Source organism: Lepidochelys kempii, chromosome 10 (genome assembly GCF_965140285.1).
Source record: "Lepidochelys kempii isolate rLepKem1 chromosome 10, rLepKem1.hap1, whole genome shotgun sequence".
In the NCBI taxonomy this organism is placed as follows: domain Eukaryota; kingdom Metazoa; phylum Chordata; order Testudines; family Cheloniidae; genus Lepidochelys; species Lepidochelys kempii.
This window is the reverse complement of record NC_136389.1, coordinates 81067187-81077543: the sequence shown is the minus strand read 5'-3', so window position 1 is coordinate 81077543 and position 10357 is coordinate 81067187. Positions and strand designations below refer to the sequence as shown.

Below are 10357 nucleotides of genomic sequence, written 5' to 3'. Positions count from 1 at the left end.
CAGACTACCTCCAAAGTAACATTTAGGATTTGCAATTGTTCAACAGAAATTTTTCACTACAAGGGGCTTCATCTATTATTATCCACTTCAGTTCCTTTAGTGACATTTTAGTTTTAACACAAGAAAACGCCAGCTTACATGCTTAATTTATTATAATAAAACACTCCGCGTCCTTCTTTTAAGAGCCTTCTCTATGCATTAATGTGAACAGAGTGTGTGTGTGTGTTTTTATAACTAGCATTTTAATATAAAGATTGATTAAAGATGAGCCAATCTGTTGTGAAAATGTAAACTGGAACCCTAGTCATAAGAAGCCAACACTATATGTACTGTAATTATTCAGCTTTCCTTTGAGGTAACAGTCAGCTTGATAGCTTTTGTTCTTTAAATAGTAGTAATGAAAAAGTAGGGCATAATATACCATATTTGTACTAGGTCTATACAAAGACCGACTGCTGCCTGATGTCTACAGAACATTTCATGTAACAATGAACTTTCCCATTTGACAACGGACAGTCATGTGGCAATCTGAGGATACGGCGTATTATTGCGGTTGAAAAGATTAGATTATCATTGGTAAATGTTAACAAACATCCAATGCACTGTACACACACAGACCTACGAAAATACATTTCCACCAATCATAGAAATTTACCCCTAGGCAAAGAAAGAAAAAAGTTGCTGGAGAAGTCAGTGGAGTGTGAGGTCAGGCCATTTCCTTTGTACATTTTGACACGTGATGCTGACAATTTGTGATTTAATGGTGTCATAAATATAAAGGGAAGGGTAAACCCCTTTGAAATCCCTCCTGGCCAGGGGAAAGCTCCTCTCACCTGTAAAGGGTTAAGAAGCTAAAGGTAACCTCGCTGGCACCTGACCAAAATGACCAATGAGGAGACAAGATACTTTCAAAAGCTGGGAGGAGGGAGAGAAACAAAGGGTCTGTGTGTCTGTCTATATGCTGGTTTTTACCGGGGATAGACCAGGAATGGAGTCTTAGAACTTTTAGTAAGTAATCTAGCTAGGTATGTGTTAGATTATGATTTCTTTAAATGGCTGAGAAAAGAATTGTGCTGAATAGAATAACTATTTCTGTCTGTGTATCTTTTTTGTAACCTAAGGTTTTGCCTAGAGGGGTTCTCTATGTTTTTGAATCTAATTACCCTGTAAGATATCTACCATCCTGATTTTACAGGGGGGATTTCTTTATTTCTATTTACTTCTATTTTTATTAAAAGTCTTCTTGTAAGAAAACTGAATGCTTTTTCATTGTTCTCAGATCCAAGGGTTTGGGTCTGTGGTCACCTATGCAAATTGGTGAGGCTTTTATTCCAACATTTCCCAGGAAAGGGGGGGTGCAAGTGTTGGGAGGATTGTTCATTGTTCTTAAGATCCAAGGGTCTGGGTCTGTAGTCACCTAGGCAAATTGGTGAGGCTTTTTACCAAACCTTATCCAGGAAGTGGGGTGCAAGGTTTTGGGAAGTATTTTGGGGGGAAGGACGCGTCCAAACAGCTCTTCCCCAGTAACCAGTATTAGTTTGGTGGTGGTAGCGGCCAGTCCAAGGACAACGGGTGGAATATTTTGTACCTTGGGGAAGTTTTGACCTAAGCTGGTAAAGATAAGCTTAGGACGTTTTTCATGCAGGTCCCCACATCTGTACCCTAGAGTTCAGAGTGGGGGAGGAACCTTGACAAATGGTTATAAAACTTTAACAATGTTTTGAATCTCAGCATCTACTGTCATTTAGTAACTATTGTCAGATCCCCACCAGAGTCTGACAACTCATAATATACTGCAATGTGAAAATTTAAATAGAAAAAAAAATGCTTAAAAAGATCAGCGTCTGTCAAAATTATAAAAAATAAAAATAGAATTCTGCCAAGCCTATATTATTATGCAAAACTCTGAGGTGCTAATTTTAATATCTTGTCCACCCAACCCACACATTGCTGTTGGATCTTGTCAGAAACCCAGGTTGTCAGCTCGCTGTGGCAGGGCCTGTGTTTTCATCACTTTTTTGTATAGCGCCTAACACAGCAGGATCCAGCCTGGGTCTGCTAGGAGCTACTAGGATACTAGAATAACAATATTCAAATGTTGCCGTCTAGGAAAGGGATGAAGAAAGGAAAAGAGGAGTTAATTACCATTTCTGTACATTTTCAGGAATGCCAAGAAATGCTTTTAAAGCAAAATGGCAGGACAGGAGACACCTGAATGGTGCTGAATGCCTCAAGTTTACGTCTATCAGCAAGCAGCTTGTGTGTTGTCAATTACACCAAAGAGTTTATGCCGGATTCCCAGCTTATCCTCTGCTTTACAGGATTTCTACACACCACCAACACTCATGAAATAGTCTATTTGCTTATATTATTTATTCAAAAGATCTCCCAGTAACCTTATAATACATTAAAGTGGACTAAAGGCAATTTTTTTTTGGTTTCCCAATTTTTAACCTGTTAGAACAACGCCAATATATCCATGACCAGTCTAATACAAACAAAACACTTCATGTTCATATGTTCGGTAAGAGGGCGACACAAGGCTCTTAGAACTCCTTGGTTTTTCTCCAGCCCGCTGGGGCCCAGTGCGGGATTGTTCAGGACATTTCCCAATGGTTTGATCAGCCTCCTGTTAAATGTCCCAAGTGATGGGGTGTCCATTACTAGGAGTCAGTGCTGCAAGGGGACTCCACCTCCCTCAGCACAAGACTTCTTCAGGCGCCCACTCCGCCAAAACTTCCTGTCCCAATCAAAACACGCTCCAGCAGGCTCTGCCCTACCTTCCCAGACCACAACACTGACCCTTTCTTCTAGCCCTTGCAAACTCCCTCTCAATTTCTGGAGAGAGAGTGCAGTTGCTGGGTTTGGGGACACTGTTCTGGTGGGGATGGGGCAGAGCGGGCTGGGGTATCAGGAAACGGGGAAGGAGCTGACCTGGGGTGTGGAAAAGACAGTGTTTGGATTATGGCTTGCAACAGGATCTACACCGAGGAATAAACTTTAGGTTAGGATACAATTTCCCAGGGGAGGTGATTGAAGCCTTATGACTTGGGACATTTAAGACTAGAGGGGGCCGATTACTGGAAACTACCCCGTAGAGATACAGCGTGTTAATCGTATAAAAAACCCTAACAGCTCAAGTTGCCCAGGGATACAAGTATGGTTCCAAGTACCTTCAAAGGCAGGATTTGATCCCGTGTCGGAGTTTTTACCCTGCAATAGCCACAAATAAAATCCATGACATTTTCATGGCCCCACTATTGATACACTTGTGGTATTTTTACTCTTCCAAGATGACACCTTCACCTGTCATAAGGATGGCGAATGCCAGCTTCGTGTTTTATTAAACAAATACAGTTAAACGCCCCCCCCCCCCCCCGAACACATCCTTGATGTCTGCGGCCAAAGACAGTCTACACTTGCGTAGAAACTTCTTTGTACAGTCAATGTGTCATTTTTACAATAGCAAAAGATTAAGGGTTAAAAAATAGCCTGGAGCCAAGAAATATACAGTACACTCAATAACAAAAAATATATATATACACTATAGATGCTTTAAGGCCGTGTACAGTTTGACTGAAGACAATTTGAGGACATTAAACCAGTCAGCAACAAAGGAAATGTGTGGAGAAAATGCCCTAAAGTCAGAAAAAGCAGCAGCAAATATCCCGAAAGGTTTTGTTGATGCTTCTAAAAATATTTTTTCTGTGGAATATGCCATCTCTCTTGACAGTGCGACGTGGGACTGGTTTTCCTTTTGCTAGTCCCGGTTCTCTTTCACCTCACCCCTGTTGTGATTCATTGCTGCTCACTGAGGGCCCTGGTGAGACCGCCTCTCCTCCAGCATCCTGCACACCCACATGGAGACAACTTCAGCATTCCCATCATTGTACTGCATGATGAATGGGTGACCCTGGGAAATGGGAGAGAAACAGATTTAGCTGCACTAGTCGAGTCTCTTTGCTTTTCCAAGTAAACTTTTTTCTTTTAAATTTCCCAAAAAATAAATCAGAATCTTGTTAGTTTCGTAGTTTTGGAAATGTTCCTAGAACAATATAAACATACCATGGGAACAGCTTTTTCCAGTCAAATCTAATAACGAGACACTGCTAATGAATGTCCCATCTTTTCTCCCAGTGTCTGAGTAGGTCTGCATGCAAGCACTGCCTGATTATTTTTCTTTGCTCTTACAGCCTCTCGTCTTGCTGTGGTACAGGATATACATTCTTGTAGTAGGGAGAGAGATTTTTAGTTTATTATTTTTTTAATATTTATACTGTGGGAGTGCCTAGCGGCCTCAGCCAGGTTGGGCCCCATTGTGCTAGGCATGAGTTAAAATGAGTCTCTGCCCCAAAGAGCTTACAATCTAAAAGACAAGACTGCCTAGGAAGGAGTACTGCGGAAAGGGATCTGGGGGTCACAGTGGATCATAAGCTAAATATGAGTCAACAGCGTAATGCTGTTGCAAAAAAAGCGAACATCATTCTGGGATGTATTAGCGGGAGTGTCATAAGCAAGAAACGAGAAGTCATTCTTCCGCTCTACTCTGTGCTGATTAGGCCTCAACCAGAGTATTGTGTCCAGTTCTGGGCACCACATTTCAGGAAAGATGTGGACAAATTGGAGCGAGTCCAGAGAAGAGCAACAAAAATTAATAAAGGTCTGGAAAACATGACCTATGAGGGAAGATTGAAAATATTGGGTTTGTTTAGTCTGGAGAAGAGAAGACAGATGGGACATGATCACAGTTTTTGGGTACATAAAAGGTTGTTACAAGGAGGAGGGAGAAGAATTGTTCTTAACCTCTGAGGATAGGACAAGAAGCAATGGGCTTAAATTGCAGCAAGGGAGATTTAGGTTGGACATTAGGAAAAACTTCCTGTCAGGATGGTTAAGCACTGGAGTAAATTGCCTAAGGAGGTTGTGGAATCTCCATCATTGGGGATTTTTAAGAGCAGGTTGGACAAACACCTGTCAGGGACGGTCTAGAGAATACTTAGTCCTGCCTTGAGTGGAGGGGACTGGACTAGATGACCTCTCAGGATCCCCTCCAGTCCTATGATTCTATGATTTACACATGTCCTTGCTCTATAGACATGGAAGGCTGGTGCCTTAACTCACTGTGTGACCTAGCCCCTGGAACATGCATTAGCTCTGGGTGCTGTGCAAATTCCCTATAAAATCTAAATATAAAATAGTAAGTTTTCATTCTGACTTGGTCATTGAGTCCCAAGTTCTAACACACATGAGAACAAATGCCACTGGCACACAAAGGAAGACAGTTTGCAGAACACAATGTATAAGCTGAGGTCTGAACACACATACAATGGATTCAAGTCATTTGGAGGTTGAATGAAGGGGAGCGACCTGTTGCCAAAGGAATGAAAAGCTCATATAAGTATAACAAAGAAAACCTTAAAATATCAACCCCCAGCTTTATCAGAAGCTACTGAAGGGGGTGATGGAAGAACTTACATCCACAGTGCAGTCTAACCTGTGAAGTCGGTAGCTGCTGCAGACACTGAAGAATTGTATCCAGGGGAGCCGCAAATAAACTGCAAGAGCACTTCAGGATGAAAGACAAACGTGGACTAAGAGTTCAGCTGCCAGCCTAGGCTGCTCAGGTCTCAATCCGGTGACATTTCTGGAGGTGGTAGCTAACAATCTTACTGTGCCTCTCAAATGAATACAAATCCACAGAAATCCAGTATCCCACATGCACAAATGAAAGAGAGAATAACTGCCAGACAAAACCACCAAAATGAAAACCTCTGCACTGAATCAATCAAGAGCAGCTCAGTTTTACACCATATTAATCCAAGAAACCTTGAAAACAACAACTGTCTAATCCAGAGATACCTATCACGAAATCTGCAGGGAGTGAGAAGTACTTGTGGAAGCCATCAGTGTACACAGGACAGTGCCAAGCACAGACATGAACAGTTTTGCTTAATGGCAGGAGGCACACTGAGAACAAGAAAGGGTCTAATAGGGTGTTTGGGGAAACCGGGGAGTAACTTGGGCTACGATGGATCATGAGGAAGCCCTGGGATAAACCGTATGCTGCTGATGCTAACAGCACCAGGCAAAAGCAGTAAAACACTCCAAAGGTCAGGGCCAACAACGTCAAAAGCTACAAGAATAAAATATGCCCAGTCTCGACAGACAATACGGAGGATAAGCAATATGCTGCTGCTCGTCAGAGCAGTTTTAAGGCTATGAGCCGATCAGAAGCTAGGCTAAACTTAATAAAAGAATGAAATGTGCCGAGAGCCCTTCTGGCAGTTCCCACGTACCAGCCGCTCCAATCTCAACCACCTTCCCAATGTAACCATTTTGGATGGGATGGAAGCAGCCTCTTTGCTCAAGGAATTGGGCACTTCAGGAAAGTGAGTGACGACACGGAGCATGACAGAACCTGGCCTTGGGGACGGGGACACGGACGGCGATGTCAACAACTAACCCCAGAAGTATGCAAAGCTTGTTTCCCTGAAGTGAATTTTTAGTGCTGGGGAGAGGTGTCCAACTGACAGCCCTGGAGACGGAGTTTCTTTGATCCTATATAGCATGGGCCAGATGCAGATTCGGGCCAGATGCAGACGAGAAAGAAAACACAGCAGCTCCAGTTAGACCCACCAGCCATCTGGAAACTGCGGCCAACGGGCCACGTTCCAGCAGCTCCACATATTTTCTGGAAACTCAGGCGGGTCCTAGGAAAAAGGGGGCAGAAGAACAGCTGGCACGACCCAAGCTCTGACCGTGAAGAGCAGCTCTCCCTACACGGAGTGTGATATTCCCGTTCACAGCTGGTACCAGTCCTCTGGGGACTGTCGGAGGGAGGCAGGAGACATACCAGGAGGAGGGCAGCATGGCTCACCTTGGGCATACTGCCACTTTGCGGTCAGGGTCAGGTCAGGTTCTGCTGAACTCAGGGACCTTTGAACCAGCTTCACATGCTGGCTGAGGAAAATCTATCAGGAGCACAGAGGCCACGGCTGGTGGTGGGGAACAGACAGAGTTCATAGCTCAATCCCCCTGAGTTGTGCACATGGCCAGATACAGGCTCCTAAAGGGTAGGAAGCCAGCACCCTGCTGGGCCTGAATTTCTGAGGAGTGCGCTCGCAGTTTGAGCTTTGCTATACGCTTCTGGGGAAAGTGTGAAAGTGTGAAACAACAGAGCAAGAAGACAGACAAAGACACTGCATAATCAAGCTAATTTCATCAATAGTCAGTGGGAGCCAGCTCTCATTTCCTTCATTCTCAGAGGGCCAATTTCCACAATTAAAATGGCGAGGGCTGAGGCAACATGGTCCACAAACTCCTCAAGAGAAGATGGAGGTGTAATCGGTAAAGGGGAAAGGACATGACTAGCAGGAGCAGGTGGATACAAAAGTGGGACAAGCAGGTAGGGGCCAGGAGAGAGCAAGTGTGCCCACCCTCTAACAATGATCAGATGAGGAGGTAGGAGAACATTAATAAAAGGGAAATGTAAAGTCAATACCCCGCAGGCATGAAAATGCAGCACATTTTGGAACTAGTTAAGAGAGACGTTTACCTGTTCACTTAACAGCATCAACATCAGTTTCTGCGGACTGATACTCTATGCCTTCTTGTCTATATCCCTATACCTAGAGAGACCAGACCTAGCAGGTAGTTTTACCATTGACAACCCCACTCAGGTCACTTTTCATGGCCAAGCTGCTACTGAATCTCAAATAGCTTTATGAATGGTTTCAACAAAGTTATCTCCCATACTCATCAGCTGGCCTAACTTTGCTAGCAAAAACCAGTAGTTAGGAAGGTCTCAGACACAGCCTCCTAGCACAAGGACTATGTCACATAGGCCAAGCACAGTGCTGCTTACGAGGCAATGAATGCCTCTTCTAGATTATACAGCCCAGGTGCACCCTTCTAAGGCATTTTCCCCCATGATTTAACTGCATTCCACAGCAACTATCCCAGGGAAGAATTTTGTCCTTTAGTCTGAATAAACTAGAAGTTGCACTCCTAATGCGAATCACCATTGTAAACCTAACTGTTCATGAAAGTAGTGTCCACACCCTTGTTTTTGTATTTCTTTATTTATCAGGTGCCTACAATATACTGCCTGTTAAAAAGCCTCCAGATTTGTCTTGGAGACTGGCTATCACTTGATGGCAGGTCTGCAGGTTGTGGAGATCAGTTCAAACCTTTCATTACGCTTTCAAGCCGTGGCACCGTTGCTAGGCCAAAGGGGAGCACTGCGCATTGGTAGTGGGTGGTCCCACCTATGAAACGTAGGAACCTTCTGTGTCCACGACAGATTGATATTTGAAGGTAAGTGTCTTTAACGTCGAGGGCGGAGTACCAGTCTCCCGGATCCAGGGAAGGAATGATGGAGGGCAGGGAGACCATGCGGAATTTTAACTTCTTGAGATACTTATTAAGGCTCCACAGGTAGCCCCCCTTTGGCCTGTGGGATCAAAAAATAAAAGGAGTAAAATCCTTCCCGCCTCAAGTGCAGAGGGACTTCCTCCACAGCTCCCACTCGCAGAAGGCCCTACACCTCCTGAGTGAGCAGATGCTCGTGAGAAAGGTCCCTGAAGGGGGACGGGGGGGGCGTGCGAGAGGGAGGGGTAGAAATAAACTGGAGGGTGTACCCCCCTGCTACCGTGCTGAGGACCCACTGGTCTGGTGTTATAGAGGCCCAGGCAGGGAGCAAGGGAGACAAACGATCGGAAAAAAACAGGGGTACTGGATCCAGGACACTGGCTGGAACGTCGCCCTCAAGCATACCCTCAAAATGCCTGCTTATTACCCCGATGGTTGCTGGTAGAGCTCGAGGGAGCTGAGGCGGCTGGCTATTGGCCTTGCTGGTGCTTGTAGCTCCTACCCTTTCTGTGGAAGGGCTCTGCTCAGGATTGGCCCCCGAACCTGTGGGAGTGCTGCAGTTTGAACCGCTTTCTCGCGGGAGCTGGCATGTAGAGGCCCAGTGAGCACAAGGTAGCCCTAGTGTCTTTCCGGCCATGTAACTTGCTGTCTGTCTGTTCTGTGAAGAGCGCCAGGCCATCAAAAGGGAGGTCCTGGATGGACTGCTGGACCTCCACTGACAGGCCCGATGACTGCAGCCAGGATTCATGCCTCATGGAAATGGTCGAAGCCATGGTCCGAGCCACGGAGTCCATCACATCTGAGGCCACTTAGAGGACTGCCCTGGCCACAGCTCTGCCCTCATTCAGAATAGCCAGGAACTCCTGCCTGGGCTCATCTGGCAGCAAGTGTGCAAACTTGGCCATGGACTGCCAGATGTTAAAGTCATAGCTGCCTAGGAGGGCCTGATTGTTGGCCACTCTTAACTGTAGGCTGGCCATTGAATAAAATTTTCTGCCAAAGAGATCGAGCCTCTTCACCTCCTTATTCTTAAGGGTTGATCCTGGTTGGCCCTTCCTATCATGCTCATTGGCTGCCAATACCACCAGTGAGCTAGGAGCAGGGTGTGTATATAGGTATTCAAATCCCTTAGCAGGCACGTAATCCCGTCTCTCCACCTGCTTGGAAATGGGGGGCAGGGAAGAGGGAGTTTGCCACAAGGCTTTGCTCAGCTTTACCACTCCCTCGTGGACAGGTAATGCCACTATGGAGGGAGCTGCTGCGCTCAAAATATCAAACAGGGAGTCGGCAGGTTCTGCCAACTCCTCGGCCTCTAACCCCAGGTTCTAAGCCACCCTCTTAAGAAGCTCCTGGTGGGCTTTTATATCATCCTGGGGGACCGTGTGGGAAGGCCCCGCTATCACCTTATCGGGTGAAGAGGATAAGGAGATGTGTGATGGTGGGTCTGCCACCTCCGTGGCCTCTGCCAGGGGAGCCACAGCCGGGACTGGCTGACCCTAAGGACCTTGATCAGACTCTGCTTCCTAGTCCAGGGGCTGGCGGGAGACTATTGCCGACTGTTTCGCAGATGTCCCTGACACTGATCGGTGCCCCTGTGATGGTTGGGGAAAACCCCAGCGGTTCCATAGCTGCCAGGAAGCTGGCCATTGACTTTGGGGATATGTGGGCACTTGTGCTCCTGCTGGGAATGTCGATGCTCCCAGTGGGTGGCCCTGCCTGCTGGTAGATCTTCCTTCTCATTTTCTGCACCTGGGGATGCGGAGACAGGTCTGGGGGATCAGGACGGTGCCAATGCTGCCTGTCTACCGGAATCCTGTTGGCCCTCTCCGTGGGTCTCTGCCGGTGACCTGTACCAGGAAGACAAATCCCAGTGCCACACCTCTGGTGACCCGGCTATCGACACCTCACGCTTTGAGAGCTGTGCCGCTCCGTGGATTGGGAGCAAGAGGATCGACGTCCCAGTACAGGGGATCGACACTTTGCCCGT

At 46.2% G+C, this 10357-nt stretch overlaps 1 protein-coding gene across 9 annotated transcripts in view; it reads right to left on the bottom strand.

The window, feature by feature from the left end:
- Positions 1 to 3370: 3370 nt before the first annotated feature.
- Positions 3371 to 10357, bottom strand: part of MAP2K5 (mitogen-activated protein kinase kinase 5) — a 212653-nt gene continuing 205666 nt past the window's right edge. For all 9 annotated transcript variants that reach the window (XM_073304431.2, XM_073304437.2, XM_073304432.2 and 6 more), the window contains one exon: positions 3371 to 3913. In XM_073304431.2, the coding sequence (XP_073160532.1) occupies positions 3809 to 3913 (105 nt within the window). In that variant the 3' untranslated portion in view covers positions 3371 to 3808. The remainder of the gene's footprint in view (positions 3914 to 10357) is intronic.